Source organism: Bombina bombina, chromosome 1 (assembly GCF_027579735.1).
Source record: "Bombina bombina isolate aBomBom1 chromosome 1, aBomBom1.pri, whole genome shotgun sequence".
NCBI lineage: Eukaryota > Metazoa > Chordata > Amphibia > Anura > Bombinatoridae > Bombina > Bombina bombina.
The window spans coordinates 1,116,058,798-1,116,080,282 of NC_069499.1; the positions used below are offsets into that span (position 1 = coordinate 1,116,058,798).

At 40.5% G+C, this 21,485-nt stretch overlaps 1 protein-coding gene across 3 annotated transcripts in view; it reads right to left on the reverse strand.

The window, feature by feature from the left end:
- CACNB1 (calcium voltage-gated channel auxiliary subunit beta 1) overlaps nt 1-21,485 on the reverse strand; it is a 163,684-nt gene that overhangs the window by 95,354 nt on the left and 46,845 nt on the right. For 2 of the 3 annotated variants that reach the window (XM_053697886.1, XM_053697894.1), the window contains exon 7: nt 15,917-15,997. The exons of the other annotated variant lie outside the window; for it this stretch is intronic. In XM_053697886.1, the coding sequence (XP_053553861.1) occupies nt 15,917-15,997 (81 nt within the window). The remainder of the gene's footprint in view (nt 1-15,916; nt 15,998-21,485) is intronic. 3 annotated transcript variants of the gene reach the window in all.

Below are 21,485 nucleotides of genomic sequence, written 5' to 3' on the forward strand. Positions count from 1 at the left end.
GTGAATCATAAGATAATGTGAATTTTAGATTAAATGATACATTGTTGAGGGAATCAACAAAGTTTACAAGCTGTTCTTCTGTGCCCCTCCATAGGAGGAACACGTCATCTATGTAGCGAAGCCACATCGATACGTGATCACTCACTATGGAGGAGCTCATTACATACATCTGTTCCCAGTAACCCAGATAGAGGCACGTGTATGAGGGCGCATATTTCGCCCCCATAGTCGTGCCTCACATCTGCAAAAAATACTTGTCATCAAATACGAACAAGTTATTGGTTAATGCAAATTTCAGCAGATCACAGATGAAATCCGTGTGCTGCTGGAAAGATCTGCCTCAATATTATCTTCCTTAGGAAGTCAGGTGTATCTTGTACAAAAGTAGTAAGGTATGATACAAATGGTTTTGAGAAGTGGTCTATGTATTGGCCTATACATTCAAAAGGTCCATCAATGCCTGCTATTATGGGTCTACCGGGGATATTTACTACCCTCCTTATGGAACTTTGGAATGGTATAGATAGAAGGTTGGTATTTTAGTGTTTTTAGGAAACAAATAATCAAATTCATTTTTGTTAATGATATTATTCATTAAACCAGATTCAAGTATATCTTTTAAATTAGCTAGGATAATATCAATAGGATTGCTTGATAGTTTTTTATATTGAGTCATGTCATTGAGTTGCCTATAGCACTCTTGTCGATACCTTGATGTATCTTGTATCACCAAATTGCCACCTTTGTCGGATGGCTTTATGGTGATGTGCTTATTACATCCTAACTGGTAAAGTGCCGTTCTTTCACCTTTAGTTAAGTTGTCAGTAATGGGTCCGTTGTTTTTAAGTTTCATTATGTCACCCTCAACCAATTTTACAAATGTTGCTACTGCTGTAACTTTGTTTAGATTGGGCATAAATGTCGATCTCGGTTTTAAACCACTGTTGAAAGTACTTTGAGTATTGCAACCATCAATTGTTTCAGTGTCACTTTGTAAGGACTCTATCGCCTAGATTTAGAGTTGGGCGGTAGCCGTGAAAACCAGCGTTAGAGGGTCCTAACGCTGGTTTTTACCGCCCTCTGGTATTTGGAGTCAGTCAGGAAAGGGTCTAACGCTCACTTTCCAGCCGCGACTTTTCCATAACACAGATCCCCTTACGTCAATTGCGTATCCTATCTTTTCAATGGGATCTTTCTAACGCCGCAGAAAAAAGTCAGTAGTTAAGAGCTTTTTGGGCTAACGCCGGTTCATAAACCTCTTAACTACTGTGCTCTACAGTAGACTAACACCCATAAACTACCTATGTACCCCTAAACCGAGGCCCCCCCCACATCGCCGCCACTCGATTAAATTTTTTTAACCCCTAATCTGCCGACCGCCACCTACGTTATACTTATGTACCCCTAATCTGCTGCCCCTAACACCGCCGACCCCTATATTATATTTATTAACCTCTAATCTGCCCCCCACAACGTTGCCGCCAGCTACCTACAATAATTAACCCCTAATCTGCCGACCGCAAAGCGCCGCCACCTACGTTATCCTTATGTTCCCCTAATCTGCTGCCCCTAACACCGCCGACCCCTATATTATATTTATTAACCCCTAATCTGCCCCCCACAACGTCGCCGCCACCTACCTACACTTATTAACCCCTAATCTGCCGAGCGGACCGCACCGCTACTATAATAAAGTTATTAACCCCTAATCCGCCTCACTCCCGCCTCAATAACCCTATAATAAATAGTATTAACCCCTAATCTGCCCTCCCTAACATCGCCGACACCTAACTTCAAACATTAACCCCTAATCTGCCGACCGGAGCTCACCGCTATTCTAATATATTTTTTAACCCCTAAAGCTAATTCTAACCCTAAGTTAAATATAATTTTATTCTAACAAAATAAATTAACTCTTATTAAATAAATTATTCCTATTTAAAGCTAAATACTTACCTGTAAAATAAATCCTAATATAGCTACAATATAAATTATAATTATATTGTAGCTATTTTAGGATTAATATTTATTTTACAGGCAACTTTGTATTTATTTTAACCAGGTACAATAGCTATTAAATAGTTAAGAACTATTTAATAGTTACCTAGTTAAAATAATTACAAAATTACCTGTAAAATAAATCCTAACCTAAGTTACAATTAAACCTAACACTACACTAGCAATAAATAAATTAAATAAACTACCTACAATTATCTACAATTAAACCTAACACTACACTATCAATAAATAAATTAAATACAATTCCTACAAATAAATACAATTAAATAAACTAACTAAAGTACAAAAAATAAAAAGAACTAAGTTACAAAAAATAAAAAAATATTTACAAACATTAGAAAAAAATTACAACAATTTTAAACTAATTACACCTACTCTAAGCCCCCTAATAAAATAACAAAGACCCCCAAAATAAAAAAATGCCCTACCCTATTCTAAATTACAAAAGTTCAAAGCTCTTTTACCTTACCAGCCCTTAAAATGACCTTTTGTGGGGCATGCCCCAAAGAATTCAGCTCTTTTGCCTGTAAAAAAAAAATTATAATACCCCCCCCAACATTACAACCCACCACCCACATACCCCTAATCTAACCCAAACCCCCCTTAAATAAACCTAACACTAAGCCCCTGAAGATCTTCCTACCTTGTCTTCACCATGCCAGGTATCACCGATCGTTCCAGGCTCCGAAATCTTCATCCAAGTCCAAGCGGGGGCTAGACACCCATCATCCGGCGGCTGAAGAGGTCCAGAAGAGGCTCCAAAGTCTTCATCCTATCCGGGAAGAAGAGGCGATCCGGACCGGCAACCATCTTGATCCAAGCGGCATCTTCTATCTTCATCCGATGACGACCGGCTCCATCTTGAAGACCTCCACCGCGGACCCATCTTCTTCTTCCGACGACTTCCCGACGAATGACGGTTCCTTTAAGGGACGTCATCCAAGATGGCGTCCCTCGAATTCCGATTGGCTGATAGGATTCTATCAGCCAATCGGAATTAAGGTAGGAAAATTCTGATTGGCTGATGGAATCAGCCAATCAGAATCAAGTTCAATCCGATTGGCTGATCCGATCAGCCAATCAGATTGAGCTTGCATTCTATTGGCTGATCGGAACAGCCAATAGAACAGCCAATAGAATGCGAGCTCAACTTGAATTTTCCTACCTTAATTCCGATTGGCTGATAGAATCCTATCAGCCAATCGGAATTCGAGGGACGTCATCTTGGATGACGTCCCTTAAAGGAACCGTCATTCGTCGGGAAGTCATCGGAAGAAGATGGGTCCGCGGTGGAGGTCTTCAAGATGGAGCCGGTCATCATCGGATGAAGATATAAGATGCTGCTTGGATCAAGATGGTTGCCGGTCCGGATCGTCTCTTCTTCCCGGATAGGATGAAGACTTTGGAGCCTCTTCTGGATCTCTTCAGCCGCCGGATGATGGATGTCTAGTCCCCGCTTGGGCTTGGATGAAGATTTCGGAGCCTGGAACGATCGGTGATACCTGGCATGGTGAAGACAAGAAATCTTCAGGGGCTTAGTGTTAGGTTTATTTAAGGGGGGTTTGGGTTAGATTAGGGGTATGTGGGTGGTGGGTTGTAATGCTGGGGGGAGGGTATTGTATGTTTTTCTTTACAGGCAAAAGAGCTGAATTCTTTGGGGCATGCCCCACAAAAGGTCCTTTTAAGGGCTGGTAAGGTAAAAGAGCTTTGAACTTTTGTAATTTAGAATAGGGTAGGGCATTTTTTTATTTTGGGGGTCTTTGTTATTTTATTAGGGGGCTTAGAGTAGGTGTAATTAGTTTAAAATTGTTGTAATTTTTTTCTAATGTTTGTAAATATTTTTTTATTTTTTGTAACTTAGTTCTTTTTTATTTTTTGTACTTTAGTTAGTTTATTTAATTGTGTTTATTTGTAGGAATTGTATTTAATTTATTTATTGATAGTGTAGTGTTAGGTTTAATTGTAGATAATTGTAGGTAGTTTATTTAATTAATTTATTGATAGTGTAGTGTTAGGTTTAATTGTAGATAATTGTAGGTAGTTTATTTAATTAATTTATTGATAGTGTAGTGTTAGGTTTAATTGTAACTTAGGTTAGGATTTATTTTACAGGTAATTTTGTAATTATTTTAACTAGGTAACTATTAAATAGTTATTAACTATTTAATAGCTATTGTACCTGGTTAAAATAATTACAAAGTTGCCTGTAAAATAAATATTAATCCTAAAATAGCTACAATATAATTATAATTTATATTGTAGCTATATTAGGGTTTATTTTACAGGTAAGTATTTAGCTTTAAATAGGAATAATTTATTTAATAAGAGTTAATTTATTTCGTTAGATTTAAATTATATTTAATTTAGGGGGGTGTTAGGGTTAAAGTTAGACTTAGCTTTAGGGGTTAATAAATTTATTAGAGTAGCGGTGAGCTCCTGTCAGCAGATTAGGGGTTAATACTTTAAGTTAGGTGTCGGCAATGTTAGGGAGGGCAGATTAGGGGTTAATACTATTTATTATAGGGTTATTGAGGCGGGAGTGAGGCGGATTAGGGGTTAATAAGTGTAGTTAGGTGGAGGCGACGTTGGGGGCAGCAGATTAGGGGTTAATAAATATAATATAGGGGTCGGCGATGTTAGGGCAGCAGATTAGGGGTACATAGGGATAATGTAGGTGGCGGGGGTGTACGGAGCGGCAGATTAGGGGTTAAAAATAATATGCAGGGGTCAGCGATAGCGGGGGCGGAAGATTAGGGGTTAATAAGTGTAAGGTTAGGGGTGTTTAGACTCGGGGTACATGTTAAAGAGTGTTAGGTGCAGACGTAGGAAGTGTTTCCCCATAGAAAACAATGGGACTGCGTTAGGAGCTGAACGTGGCTTTTTTGCAGGTGTTAGGTTTTTTTTCAGCTCAAACAGCCCCATTGTTTTCTATGGGGGAATCGTGCACAAGCACGTTTTTTAAGCTGGCCGCGTCCGTAAGCACCGCTGGTATCGAGAGTTGAAGTTGCGGTAAATATGCTCTACGCTCCTTTTTTGGAGCCTAACGCAGCCATTCTGTGAACTCTAAATACCAGCGGTATTTAAAAGGTGCGGCCAGAAAAAAGCACGCGTAGCTAACGCACCCCTTTGGCCGCAAAACTCTAAATCTAGGCGTAAAGTTGCTAATATACTTTCAAAGTTTAATTCTGTCTCGGATTCCCCTGAAAATAGCTTATGACAAACTAACTTTCTTGCAAATAATTTCAGATCTTTGACTGCCTCAAATTTATCCAACGTCTTAACTGGCGAGAATGACAGACCCTATCTGATCATTGGACAGTTTAATAGAAGATAGATTGACTATGCATCTATCATCTATTTCTTGGTCCTCAACCTGTAGTAGGTATTCCTTGTACTGGTTGTTTTTTTCTCTCTGTTTCCTTTTGCCTCTACCTCGTCGTGTTTTTGGGCTTCTTTCTCTTGTTGTCCTAAAGGGACACCCTTGATCTTGTTACTATCTTTTTTAGAGACATCCTGGCTGCACTCTGGATCACTGTGATCATTCTTATTCCTATTGTAAGTGTATACTTGTTTTAATTTATAATCATTGTCATCCCTCACACATTTTTTCTTTTTCTTTATTTTCATTTTGGATTGTGTCCGTAAAATTTCATTTTTCATTTTATCGTTTAGTTCTTTGAACTCACTATTATCTTAACATTTATTTAGGGTACTTGTTGTCTCAACTAATTGTTGATTAATTTGGTGTAGTTTCAGTTTATCAATGCTAGATTGGCATCCAAACCTAAAATAATAGACCCCTTGCAGGGCCTCTTAGTCCATCCTGAGATACAAGGGATGACTTAACCAAACAAAACTGCTGACATTTTTTTAATGAAATTTAATACATAAAAAATGTTACTGTCTTTTTAAATTTAAAAAGCAACCTTTTATTTGTATATTTGTATAAAAACAGATCCAGAGCGCAGCTGCAGCGCTGTCCGGATCTGCCTAACTCTGTACAAAAACAGATCTGGAGCGCAGCTGTAGCGCTGTCTGGACTGAAATACTAAGGACAGTGTTAGAAATAAATGAAGGCACTACTCTCCGATACTAAAATTGCGAAGGAGAGCGCAGTCTAACATGGTCTTAAGCATAGCTCCGCCCCTCGTGGGCGTGATACAACTTGGGCTCCCGGTCCTATCAATGTAACATCTAGCAATAGACCCTAGTGCAGCTCAAAAGAGCTCTAAACAAAGCCCCGCCCTTTGTGGGCGTGATACAACTCGGGCTTTCAGTCCCATCATGTAATAGCTAGATATAGACCCTAGTGCAGCTCAAGAGAGCGCCTAACATAGCCCCGCCATTCGTGGGCATGATACAACTCGGGCTCCTGGTCCCATCAATAAAATATATAGATATAGACCCTAGTGCAGCTCCAAAGAGCGCCTAACATAGCCCCGCCCTTCGTGGGCGTTACAACAATGATCTCCCGGTCACCATTATTATGTTTTAGAAATAGGCCACCGGGAGCTATAGAACCATTCTCTATAAATCTGGGGGCAAATTTTGACACAGTATATTATCGAACACTCCTGTGACCCAAGCAAACACCTCTTCTGAGTCCCACTGTATCTGGCTCAGCCCAAGTGAATAAAGTCCCCAGAGAAGCCACCTTCTCAGTAGAATGCCTCTCTTTTTGTGTCACAATGTGCTGTCACAGGAACCCCTTCCTTATAAATCTAGGAATTATGTCCCAATAAAGTGCTTCACTTTATCTGAGATTCCCCTCAGACCCAGAATAAAAAGTCAGCACTTACCTTTGTATTCTGCCCGACAGAAGGGCAGCTCAGCAGGTTTAGGAAGTTCTCTCCCTCCCATAGCCCTGTGGAGAAAGATAAAGCTTGACTAATCTTGCTTAGGCTATCAGTGTTAGGGCAGCATAAATGTATGGGAGGCGCAGTGAGAATTATGTCCCACCAGTTCCATTGCTCTAAAGCCACCAAAAGCTCTACTGAAGAGACTGATATGGACTGGGCTACACCCTAGAACAAACCAGCACTCTCTGTCACTACTTTAAAAATAATAAACCTTAGATTGAAGAATCTATTCTAACACCTCACTTTACCTCTTCCTATCACTAACGTAGGTAAAGAGAATGACTGGGGTGGGAGGGAAGGGAGGAGCTATTTAACAGCTCTGCTGTGGTGCTCTTTGCCTCCTCCTGCTGACCAGGAGGTGAATATCCCACAAGTAAGGATGAAATCCGTGGACTCATCGTGTCTTTAAAAAGAAATCAGAAATTTTGGCTCCCAGTTTAATAACCTGTAAGGAAGCATCTATAATGAAGGAATTGGCTAACTTGAGAGCCTTAATCCTGTCCTGGATCTCATCAAAAGGGGTATCCGTCTGAAGAGATTCAGACAACGCATCAAACCAGTTAGCCGCAGCGCTGGTAACAGTGGCGATACACACTGCAGGTTGCCATTGTAGACCCTGGTGGACATACATATTTTTTTTTATTAAAGCCTCTAACTTTTTATCCATTGGATCTTTAAAAGAACAACTATCTTCTATGGGAATAGTAGTCCTCTTGGCTAAAGTGGAGATCGCTCCTTCTACCTTAGGAACCGTCTGCCACGACTCCTTAATAGAATCCACTATAGGAAACATCTTCTTAAAAATAGGAGATGGAGAAAAGGGAATACCAGGTCTTTCCCATTCTTGAGCAATAATCTCCGCAGCACGATCAGGAACCGGAAAAACCTCCACCGTGGAGGGATCATCAAAGTATTTGTTCAATTTACTAGTTTAGGATTGACTACGATAGTTGTGTCGGAGTCGTCCAAAGTAGGCAAAACCTCATTAAGTATTAAGCGAAGGTGTTCTAGCTTAAATCTGAAGGATACCACTTCAGCATCAGAAGGAATTACACTGTCAGAGTCTGAGATTTCCCCCTCAGATGCTACCGACATGTCTTCTTCCTCAGGCTTATGGGAAGGGACACTCTGGATAGCCAGAACTTGATCAGAAACCTTACTGTTTCCTTAAATTTCCTTTTACGCCTTCCCAGCAACATGGGGAAAGCTGACAAGGCCTCAGATACTGCAAGGGATACCTGGGAAGCAATGTCTTGCAGAGAAAATCCTACAGGATTGCAAGAGGAAACACAGGGCACTGTATGTGGAGAATGAAAAAGTTGGGACGCTTGAGGAGAAAGCTGCGGCAGATCTGCAACAGGAGACACCTGAACAGCATTTACCTGGGATAATGGTGGCTCATGGTCAAATATTTTATCTCTATAACTTAAAGTTCTCTCAATGCATGAGGAACGAAAAGGAACTGGGGTTCCACCTGAGCATCAAAACAAAACTGACAAGCAGCAACTTCGCCTGGGATAATGGTTTGAAAAACCATAAAGTGTAAAAATTCTTTATTTGAAAATAAAAAATAAAATGTGTACTGTGTCTTTAAATAGAAATGTGTGTTCACGAAAAAAAAACAAATAGACCTCAGGCTACCTATACACCTCTGTAGCTTTACTGAGGTGCCTACCTGTCCTGCAGCTCATAGAGTGACTTCCTTAACAGAAGAAAGAATCCCCTTTTCAAATACAGAGCGGTTACAGAGATCTAACTGCCGAAAAAAAACGGCTTACAACAGTAATCTCCATGACCAAAAGTTAAAGTATAAAAACTACTATAACACACTGAGCCACCATAAATTACCTCACAGTCTCAATGCCCAAACTGCCTAAAAGAAAACCCAAACATGATGGCGCTCTACAAATACCTGATAATAATAATAATAATAATAATAATAATAAAAATGAAGGTTTAATAAAGTCCCATATAAAATAAGACAGCTTTTAGCTGTAACAAGTGCCAGGAATCTCCTTCCAAAAGTGCTGTCTGGCAGCAGGACAGCTCAACTGGTTTGAGAGGGTGCGGCACCTTACATGGACCTATGATGAGAGAAAAACTGAGTAACCCTACTCAGGTTTTTCTTGTTAGGGCAGCAGATTCTTGAGAAAATGAAGTGAGGAATTTAACTCACAAGTTCTCAAGTGCTCAAAAGCCACCACTGCCCTACTGAAGAGACTGATGTGGACTAGTCTAGACCCCAGAAAGTAACAGAGTAACCTTACTCTGCTAAAAAAAAAAAAAATCTTGATTGAGGAAAACTTCTCATCAGACACCTAAACTTCACCTCCTCCTTGCACTACAGGCAAAGAGAACGACTGGGGGATTGTGGGTAGGGGAGTGATATTTAACGGCATCAGAACAAGGCTCCCATTGGAGCCTATGGAAGCTCGCTTTCGTGAGTGCAATGCTTCCCAGCTATGCGAACGCGAGTTCATGTTTGCATTGCTGTTAACTTATAATACCAGCTCACATTAGCATACGCTGGTATTACTCTGAGCGCAAATATCGCTTTCATGAAAGCGATATTTAGCGCTCCACTTGTAATCTGGCCCACTGTGCATAGCAACTTCTGAGTGAGTGTAACAGTCTTATTTTAATGTATTTATGTTATGTTTGGTGCAACTTTTTTTTTATATATACCTAATCCTTTCTACAAGGTCTTCAGTTAGTCTAACCCAACGAGCATTAAAAATTTGATTGAGCAAATGCTTTTACTTTCAACTTGTAATAGACGTGCAAATTAACACATCCTTGATATTATTATATCGCTCGTGCATGAATGTTAACACGCCAATTGTAATCTAGCCCCCCAAAAATTTAAATTGCCCAAAAGTGCTATAAACTGCTAGTATAAGATGTATGGTGTATGGTGTATAAATATATGTCCCAAGACTAGGTGAACTATGTTAAGGGGCTTTTTAAAGCTAAGGCTGTGAGTATTTTTCATAAAAAGAAAAATTTAAGACTAAGGGGTCATGAACTCAAGCTGAAGCTTAGTAGATTCAGTAGTAATTGGCGGAGGCACTTCTTTAAAGAAAGGATAATTTATTCACAAAATAAACTTCTAGAAGAGGTGAAAATTAAAAACACTGTGGAGGCTTTAAATAATGTCTGGGGTAAGCATAAGGCTGTCCTACAAACTAGATAAGTGTATACTTTTGAGAAATGTTGGGCCTATGGTTCTTATCTGCCATCAAAATCTATGTTTCATACTAACAGCCGTTGGTCCATGAAGGTGCAGGTACTTACCTCTCAGCACCTCCATCCACTGTACTTACCTCAACTGCAGCAATTTGATTCCAGTAGATGAGCCCATCCGATGCAGTGCAAGCACAATGCCAAGGATCTAAATCAGTAACAGCATCTCAACCCAAAGGACTGGTGAAAGAGTCCACATTTCACCTGAGGAGGACTGTGGATCCACAAGGTGCATCTCAAAGTAGACCAGGGGATTGGTAGACAAGTCCACATTTCACCTGGGAGGTCTGTAACATTTCTCACTGAGAAAATACCTTTCACTGCCTGGTTGATAACTCCTTGTCTGTCTCTCGGAATGACAGATTAGGGCAAGGAGGAATGAGGCCTTAGATTGTTCATAGGATCCCCTTTAAAACGATGAGTAGATCTTGCACTTCACTTTCACCTCACTCCTCATCAAGGAGGCAAAAGAAAATGACTGAAGATCATTGGAAGTGGGAGGGATTTAAAGCTCTGGTGTGTTGGGTGTATTTTGCCTCCTCCTAGTGAGGAAGGGAAGATTCCCACACATGATGGACTCTCAGTATCCGATAAAAGAAAGTCAAATGTACTTAGTTCTCTTGGTATCCTTTGTTTAAAAGCATATCTAAGCAATCTCATGAGAAGCAGTGCCCTACTGGGAGCTGTCTGGTGACTACACCCTTAAGCCTCTTGTCATTGGCTCACCAGATATGCTAGGTGCCATTAAAGCATTGCTGCTCTGGGGCTCACTTTGAGAATGTATTTAACCCATTTGTGGTTAAAGCAACAGTGCAATAATAAAATTATCTACCACATAAGAGCATTTTCTTTTTGCACTTTTATGTCTCTTTAAGGCCTTGTTAGTTGTGTCACTAATATTTTCTACTAAAAGTATAATTTGTATTGGAAAAGAAGTAGGACAACTATAAAACAGTATTCTTTATTTTTCTCTATACTGTATTGTATTCTTATTATTGTAGGCTGTTTGTTTTCATGATAAAAAAAAAATCTGAAAAAAAACTAAATTAATGCTTACCTGATAAATTTCTTTTTTTCTTGACACGGTGAGTGCACGGATCATCATCAATTACTGTTGGGAATATCACTCCTGGCCAGCAGGAAGAGGCAAAGAGCACCACAGCAAAGCTGTTAAATATCACTCCCCTACCCACAATCCCCTAGTCATTCGACCAAAGGCAAAGGAGAGAAAGGAAGTAACAGAAGGTGCAGAGGCGCATGTGGTTTATATAAAAAGAAACTGTCTGTATACGGGGCGGGCCGTGGACTCACCGTGTGAAGAAATAAATAAATTTATCAGGTAAGCATAAATTTAGTTTTCTTTCTAATGACACGGTGATTCCACGAATCATCATCAATTACTGTTGGGAACAAATACCCAAGCCAAAGGACACAGATGATAAGGGAGGGACAAGACAGGAACCTAAACAGAAGGCACCACTGCTTGAAGAACCTTTCTCCCAAAAGAAGCCTCAGCCGAGGCAAAAGTATAAAATTTATAGAATTTGGGAAAAGTGTGCAAAGATGACCAAGTTGCAGCCTTGCAAATTTGTTCCACAGAAGCTTCATTTTTGAAGGCCCAGGAAGAAGAAACAGCCCTTGTGGAATGAGCTGTGATTTTCTCAGGAGGTTGCTGTCCAGCAGTCTCATATGCCAAGCGAATAACGCTCTTCAGCCAAAGGGAAAGTGAAGTAGCCATAGCTTTCTGACCCTTGCATTTCCCAGAAAAGCAAACAATGCAGAAGACTGACGAAAGTCCTTAGTTGCTTGCAAATAAAATTTTAGCGCTCGCACAACTTCCAGATTATGCAACAAGCGTTCTTTGTGAGGAGGAGAATTAGGACACAAAGAAGGTACAACGATTTCCTGATTAACAACCTTGGGCAGGAAACCAAACTTAGTACGCAGAACCACCTTATCAGAGTGAAATATAAGATAAGGGGAATCACCCTGTAAAGCAGAGAGTTCAGAAACTCTCCGAGCAGAGGAAATAGCAACAAGAAACAAAACTTTCCAAGATAACATCTTAATATCTAAAGAATGCATAGACTCAAACGGAGCCTGTTGTAAAACTTTAAGAACAAGTTTAAGACTCCATAAAGGAGTAACAGGTTTAAACACAGGCCGAATTCTAACCAAGACCTGACATACCGATTGCACGTCTGGCACATCTGCCAAGCGCTTATGTAACAAAATAGACAATGCAGAAATCTGACCCTTTAGAGTACTTGCTGACAAAGCCTTCTCCAGACCATCCTGGAGAAAGGACAAAATCCTAGGGATCCTTACTCTACTGCAAGAGTATCCTTTGGATTCACACCAATACAAGTATTTATGCCAGATCTTATGGTAAATCATGCGAGTCACAGGCTTACAAGCCTGAATCAAGGTCTCAATGACCGACTCTGAAAATCCACGCTTAGATAAAACTAAGTGTTCAATCTCCAAGCAGCCAGCTTCAGAGAAATGAGATTTGGATGAATGAAGGGACCCTGAAGTAGAAGGCCCTTACTCAGAGGCAGTCTCCAAGGTGGAAAGGATGACATTTCCACTAGGTCTGCCTACCAAATCCTGCGAGGCCACGCCGGCGCTATGAGAATTTCAGACGCCCTCTCCTGCTTGATTCGAGCAATGACTCTTGGAAAGAGAGTGAATGGAGGAAATAGGTATGCTAGACTGAAGTTCCAAGGAATGCCTGCGGATTTCTTGACCGGAAGTCTATCTGCTCAGAAAATCCGCTTCCCAATTGTCCACTTCTGTGATGTGGATCACAGAAAAACAGCAGTTGTGGGTCTCCGCCCACTGAATAATTTGGGCCACCTCTGTCATGGCCAAGGAACTCCGAGTTCCCCCCTGGTAGTTGATGTAAGCCACCAAGGTTATGTTGTCCACTGGAATCTGATAAACCAGGCTAAGGCTAACTAAGGCCAGCCCAGAAGAGCATTGAAGATTGCTCTCAGCTCTAAGATGATTATGGGCAGGACTGACTTCTCCTGGGTCCATAAGCCCTGAGCCTTCAACGAGCCCCATACTACTCCCCAACCTAGAAGGCTGGAATCCGTGGTTACAATCACCCAGGAGGGTCTGCAGAAGCAAGTACCCTGGGATAAATGATCCTGAGAAAGCCACCAAGGAAGAGTCTATTGATGCCTGCTCTAGATCTACACACAGAGACAGGTTTGTATAGTCCCCATTGTCTGAGCATGCATAACTGCAAAGGTCTGAGATGGAACCGAGCAAACGGAATGATGTCCATAGAAACCACCATCAGACCAATTACCTCCATACATTGAGCCACTGACGGCCAAGAAGAGGACGGAAGGGCAAGACAGGAGTCGAAAATCTTTCTTTTTCTGACCTCCATCAGAAAAATATTCATTAACAGGGAGTCTATTATGGTCCCCAAAAATACGACCCTTGTTGCTGAAACGAGAGAACTTTTTTCCCTGATTCACCTTCTATTATGGTCCCCAAAAATACGACCCTTGTTGCTGAAACGAGAGAACTTTTTTCCCCGATTCACCTTCCATCCGTGGGATCGAAGAAAAGACAACAAGATCTCCGTATGAGATTCTGCTTATTGAAAAGATGGCGCCTGAACCAGAATGTCGTCCAGATAAGGTGCCACTGCAATGTGCCCCGAGATCGAAGCACAGCTAAAAGAGCCCCCAGAACCTTTGAATAAATTCTGGGAGCTGTGGCAAGGCCAAATGGAAGGGCCACGAACTGGAAATGATTGTTCAAAAAAGCGAATTTCAGAAACTTGTGATGGTCCCTGTGAATGGGAACTTGAAGGATGGCACTCTGAGAAACTTGTTTAAACATTTTAGGATTGGTCAAAAATTTCTCTCCTTTTTGGGAACTACGAACAGATTTGAGTAAAATCCTAGACCCCTTTCCTGAAAGGAAACTGGAACTATTACTCCCAGGGCAGCAAGGTCCTTGACACAATGTAAAAACGCCTCTCTTTTTATCTGGTCTACAGATTATCTGGTGAGGAGAAACCTGCCTCTGGGAGGAAAAGATTTGAAGTCTATTTTGTTTCCCTGGGAGACAATGCCCACCTCCCAGGGATCTGGTACATCTCTTATCTAAGCCTGGAAATAAGAGAGAGCCTGCCCCCTACAAGATCCGCTCCCGGATCGGGGGCCAACCCTTCATGCTGACTTGGAATCAGCTGAAGGCTTTTTAGATTGCTTTCCCTTATTCCAGGACTGGGTGGGCTTCCAGGAAAGCTTGGCTTGATCTTGCTTGCTTAATAACCTGTAAGGAAGCATCTGTAATGAAGGAATTGGCTAACTTGAGAGCCTTAATTCTGTCCTGGATCTCATCAAGAGGGGTATCTGTCTGAAGAGATTCAGACAACGCATCAAACCAGTGGCGATACACACCGCAGGTTGCCATAGTAGACCCTGGTGGACATACATCTTTTTTAGTAAAGCCTCCAATTTTTATCTATTGGATCCTTAAAAGAACAACTATCCTCTATGGGAATAGTAGTCCTCTTGGCCAAAGTGGAGATCGCTCCTTCTACCTTAGGAACCGTCTGCCACGACTCCTTAATAGAATCTGCTATAGGAAACATCTTCTTAAAAATAGGAGATGGAGAAATGGGAATACCAGGGTCTTTCCCATTCTCGAGCAATAATCTCTGCAGCACGGTCAGGAACCGGAAAAACCTCCACTGCGGAGGGAAAATCAAAGTATTTGTTCAATTTACTAGACTTTTTAGGATTGACTACGATAGTTGTGTCAGAGTCGTGCAAAGTAGCCAAAACCTCCTTAAGTAATAAGCGAAGGTGTTCTAGCTTAAATCTGAAGGATACCACTTCAGCATCTCATTTTCAAATACAGAGCAGTTACAGAGCCCTAACTGCTGAAAAAAACGGCTTACAACAGTAATCTCCATGACCAAAAGTTAAAGTATAAAAACTACTATAACACACTGAGCCACCAAAAATCACCTCACAGTCTCAATGCCCAAACTGCCTAAAAGAAACCCCAAACATGAAGGTTTTATAAAGTCCCATGTTAAATAAGACAGCTTTTAGCTGTAACAAGTGCCAGTAATCTTCTTGCAAAAGAAAATTAAAATGGCACTTACCTGAAAGTGCTGTCCAGCAGCAGAAAAGCTCACCTGGTTTGAGAGGGTGCAGCACCTCACATGGACCTGTGAAGAGAGAAAAACTGAGTAAACCTACTCAGGTTTTCTAGTTAGGGCAGCAGATTCTTGAGAAAACGCAGTGAGGATTGTACCTCACAAGTTCTCAAGCGCTCAAAAGCCACCACTGCCCTACTGAAGAGACTGATGTGGACTAGGCTAGACCCCAGAAAAGAACAGAGTAAGCTTACTCTGTTAAAAATATAATAAAATCTTGATTTAAGAAAACTTCTCATCAGACACCTAAACTTCACCTCCTCCTTGCACTACAGGCAAAAGAGAATGACTGGGGGATTGTGGGTAGGGGAGTGATATTTAACAGCTTTGCTGTGGTGCTCTTTGTCTCCTCCTGCTGGCCAGAAGTGATATTCCCAACAGTAATTGATGATCTGTGGACTCACAGTGTCATTAGAAAGAAAGCACTTTTAACAAAACAGAGCAAGGGGGCATAACAGAAAAAAGGAGAAAGGGAAGGATAAGAAGCCAAGAAAAACATATGATAGATAGCAAAAAACAGGCAGCATTGAGATATGGAAACTGGTAGATAGATATAAAAGAGGAGGGTTTGGGGGTCAGTGACTTCCCCAGGCATCACCTCATATCCTTTTAACGAGGGTCCCACTAGTATGATTGGCCTCATGGAGGGAACTACATCATATGGGGGGATGTGCTCTGTCTGCAGGAGAAAAGACCGGTTATCTCAGTGCTCCTCCTCGCAATAACCCATCCACTGCCAGCTATACTATGAAGTTCATCTGCATTTGGTAGTGGAATGGTTAATGCATGAGAACTCATTAGTACAAAGTAATGTTTTATACACTGTTACAACACAAGCATATGTATATAAATACACCACGGCACAGCATGCAATGCACACAAGTCGGCCATGCCACATCACAACAGACAGAAAGAATGATATGAAAGGGCCATAATAGTCGAAAAATGACATGGTCTAATTCAATATAGTTAAACACATAGTATAAGTACAGATCGGGACCTGCGGGCCCTAAAAGGAAACTGATACTGATTTAATCAGCAGTTCTAGTTGCAGTGGCAGCTTCTTTGGCACTTCTACTATGTGTTTAACCTTTTTGCCGGGGTTAAACACAGAGGTGCAGGGTCACTAGTCTTAAAATGACATGTTAATGAATTAGAGCATGTACTTTTTCATCTATAATAAAGATGAAAAAAAGAATAACAAATAGAAAGTCAAAAGAAATATAGAAAATAAGTCATAGGACGTTAAACAGACAGAAATAGAAAGGAATAAAAAGGAAGACAGAGGGGCTAGTATAAAAAAAGGGAGTAAGACAGGTATCTAGGATTCAGTGTGCTATTCTGTGCACGTTTTTCAATACTATTTACAAATCTCCCAAAAGCATGGAAAAGAAAAGAAAAAGTGGAAAGAGAAGAGAGTTAAATAGAAGGGAGCGGGTAGCAGAGAATATATAAAGAAAGAGAGAGAGAGAGAGAAAGAGAGAGAGAGACAGAGAGAAAGAAAGAAAGAAAGAAAGAAAGAAAGAAAGAAAGACATGAAAGAAAGAAAGAAAGGCATGAAAGAAAGAAAGACAGAAAGAAAGAAAAAGAGAGAGAGAGAGCGAGAAAGAAAGAGGGAGAGAGAAAGAGAGAGAGAGAGAGAGAGAGAGAGAGAAAGAAAAAGAGCGAGAGAGAGAGTGTGTGTGTGTGTCTTTGTGTGTGTGAGTGAGTGAGTGAGAGAGAGAGAGACAGAGAGAGAGAGAGAGAGAGAGAGAGAGAGAGAGAGAGAGAGAGAGAGAGAGAGAGCGAGGAAGAAAGAAAAAAGAAAGAAAAAAGAAAGAAAGAAAGAAAATATATGAAAAGAAAGAAAAGATATGAAGACGGAACTAAAATATAAGAGAGGTTGAAAGAGAAATGAATCTAGACAAGGATAGTTAACTAAAAAGGAAGACAAGACTAAAAGAGGAGAGAGGATGGAAAGGTGAAGACAATAATTATAAAGACAGAAGGAAAGTATAACTGTGGATAAAGACAAGCACATTACTTACTGACTTCTGCCTCTGTTTAGCTATCCCAGAAAAAGAAGCAAGGAGAGGAGGGGAAGACGGTATTGGGGAGACAAAACAAATGCATAGCGCAAGAGGGGTGAGAATATGGAATGTGTAGAAGGGGGGTTGATCAGACAACACAAGAGATAAAGGAATTTGGGGGAAATTGTGAGAAATGAGGTGTGAATAATGGAACAACAGGAAGGTGCATAGAGAAGATGAAGAAAGCATTAAGGGGAGTGAGGTAGAGAGAATATTAGTGATGAAGTAATGGGGTGAGAGACAAGTAGAGAGAGACAATGAGGGTGATCATACAATAAACAGGAGAAGAATGATGAATAAGGAAAGGGATTAAAGAGAATACGATCAGTGGGAAGAAAAATAAGAAAGTTGTAGGGAATGGGGATTAAGTGAAAAGAGAAGTAAAAAAGAAAATAAACCATGCATGTTATTAATAAGGCTGACACATGCTTCTATTTACTACTATACATGTTTAAAAAATAGAAATAGCTAAAATAGCTGCTAGAAAAGCGACATCAGTGTCCTAAAGTTGCACAGAAGCCAGGATTCTAGGAACTCGTGTTAGGGCCAAGGTTTAAAGTGCCAGACAGACATGTTATTTGTACTCTACTCAAGACGCTATCTGTAGAGAAGCAAGTCCAGCCTTAGATATAAAGAAATAAAATTTTCTCATTGGGTTCAGGTATCTTTGTCTGTTGTTCTACCTGGACCCAATGAGAAAAACATAATTTATGTAAGAACTTACCTGATAAATTCATTTCTTTCATATTGGCAAGAGTCCATGAGCTAGTGACGTATTGGATATAAAATCCTACCAGGAGGGGCCTATAAATACACCCCTCACCACACCCACAATTCAGTTTAACGAATAGCCAAGTAGTGGGGTGATAAAGAAAGGAGTAAAAAGCATAAAAAAGGAACTGGAAATATAATTGTGCTTTATACAAAAAATCATAACCACCTTATAAAGGGTGAGCCTCATGGACTCTTGCCAATAAGATAGAAATTAATTTATCAGGTAAGTTCTTACATAAATTATGTTTTCTTTCATGTAATTGGTAACAGTCCATGAGCTAGTGACGTATGGGATAGTAATATCCAAAATGTGGAACTCCACAGAAGAGTCACTAGAGAGGGAGGGATAAAAATAATAACAGCCATTTTCCGCTGAAAAAATAATCCACAACCAAAAATATAAGTTTTTTCTCATAGATGAAAAGAAAAAAACGTAAACATAAGCAGAGGAATCAAACTGAAACAGCTGCCTGAAGAACTTTTCTACCAAAAACTGCTTTCGAAGAAGCAAATACTTCAAAACGGTAGAATTTAGTAAATGTATGCAAAGAAGACCAAGTTGCTGCTTTGCAAATCTGATCAACTGAAGCTTCATTCTTAAAAGCCCACAAAGTGGAGACTGATCTAGAAGAATGAGCTGTAATTCTCTGACGCGGGGCCTGACCCTACTCCAAATAAGCCTGATGAATCAAAAGCTTTAACCAAGATGCCAAGGAAATGGCAGAAGCTTTCTGACCTTTCCTAGAACCAGAAAAGACAATAAATAGACTAGAAGTCTTCCTGAAATCTTTAGTAGCTTCAATATAATATTTCAAAGCTCTTACAACGTCCACAGAATGTAAGGATCTCTCCAAAGAATTCTTAGGATTAGGACACAAAGAGGGAACAACAATTTCTCTATTAATGTTGTTAGAATTCACAACCTTTGGTAGAAATTTAAATGAAGTCCACAAAACTGCCTTATCTTGATGGAAAATCAGAAAAGGAGATTCACAAGAAAGAGCAGATAATTCAGAAACTCTTCTAGCAGAAGAGATGGCCAAAAGGAACAGCACTTTCCAAGAAAGTAGTTTAATGTCCAAAGAATGCATAGGCTCAAAAGGACGAGCCTGTAAAGCCTTCAAAACCAAATTAAGACTCCAAGGAGGAGAGATTAATTTAATGACAGGCTTGACACGGACCAAAGCCTGTACAAAACAGTGAATATCAGGAAGCTTAGCAATTTTTCTGTGAAATAAAACAGAAAGAGCAGAGATTTGTCCCTTCAATGAACTTGCAGACAAACCTTTATCCAAACCATCCTGAAGAAACTGTAAAAGTCTAGAAATTTTAAAAGAATGCCAGGACAATTTATGAGAAGAACACCATGAAATATAAGTCTTCCAAACTCGATAATAAATCTTCCTAGAAACAAATTTACGAGCCTGTAACATAGTATTAATCACTGAGTCAGAGAAACCTCTATGACTAAGCACTAGGCGTTCAATTTCCATACCTTCAAATTTAATGATTTGAGATCCTAATGGAAAAACGGACCTTGAGACAGAAGGTCTGGTCTTAAAGGAAGTAGCCAAGATCCACATACCAAAACCTGTGAGGCCATGCTGGAGCCACCAGAAACACAAACGATTGTTCCATTATGATCTTGGAAATCACTCTTGGAAGAAGAATAAGAGGCGGGAAGATATAAGCAGGTTGGTAACACCAAGGAACTGCTAACGCATCCACTGCCTCCGCCTGAGGATCCCTGGACCTGGACAGGTACCTGGGAAGTTTCTTGTTTAGATGGGAAGCCATCAAATCAATTTCTGGAAAACCCCACATCTGAACAATCTGAGAAAACACATCTGGATGGAGCGACCACTCCCCCGGATGTAAAGTCTGACAGCTGAGATAATCCGCTTCCCAATTATCTACACCTGGGATATGTACCGCAGAAATTAGACAGGAGCTGGATTCCGCCCAAGAAAGTATCCGATATACGTCTTTCATAGCTAGGGGATTATGAGTCCCACCCTGATGATTGGCATATGCCACAGTTGTTATATTGTCTGTCTGAAAACAAATTAATGGTTCTCTCTTCAACAGAGGCCAAACCTGAAGAGCCCTGAAAATAGCACAGAGTTCTAAAATATTGATTGGTAACCTCGCCTCTTGAGATTTCCAAACCACTTGTGCTGTCAGAAATCCCCAGACAGCTCCCCAACCTGAAAGACTTGCATCTGTTGTGATCACAGTCCAGGTAGGACAAACAAAATAAGCCCCTTGAACTATACGATGGCGATCTAACCACCAAGTCAGAGAGAGTCGAACATTGGGATTTAAGGATATTAATTGTGATATCTTTGTATAATCCCTGCACCATTGATTCAGCATACAAAGCTGGAGAGGTCTCATATGAAAACGAGCAAAGGGGATTGCGCCCGATGTTCCAGTCATGAGACCTAAAACTTCCATGCACATATCTACTGAAGGGAATGATTGAGACTGAAGGTTCCGACAAGCTGAAACCAATATTAATAGTCTCTTGTCTGTTAGAGACAGAGTCATGGACACTGAATCTATCTGAAAACCTAAAAAGGTGACCCTTGTCTGAGGAATCAAGGAACTTTTTAGTAAATTGATCCTCCAACCATGTCTTTGAAGAAACAACACTAGTTGATTCATGTGAGATTCTGCAGAATGTAAAGACTGAGCTAGTACCAAGATATCGTCCAAATAAGGAAACACTGCAATACCCCGTTCTCTGATTACAGAGTAGGGCACTGAGAACCTTTTAAAAGATTTTTGGAGCTGTCACTAGACCAAATGGAAGGGCGACAAATTGGTAATGCTTGTCTAGAAAAGAGAATCTCAGAAAATGATAGTGGTCTGGATGAATCGGAATATGAAGATATGCATCCTGTAAGACTATCGTGGACATATAATGCCCTTGCTGAACAAAAGGCAGAATAGTCCTTATAGTCACCATCTTGAAAGTTGGCACTCTTACAAAATGATTCAAAATTTTCAGATCCAGACTTGGCCTGAATGAATTTTCTTTCTTTGGGACAATGAATAAATTTGAATAAAACCCCAGACCCTGTTCCTGAAACAGAACTGGTATGATTACCCCTGAAAGCTCCAGGTCTGAAACACACTTCAGAAAAGCCTAAGCCTTTACTGGATTTGCTGGGATGCGGGAGAGAAAAAATCTTCTCACAGGAGGTCTTACTCTGAATCCTATTCGGTACCCCTTTGGTAGAACTGTTATCAGGCAGCAGGGTTCTAACAGTGGTTTCTAAGACAGGATCAGATTGAGACATCTTGCAAATGTAAGAGAAA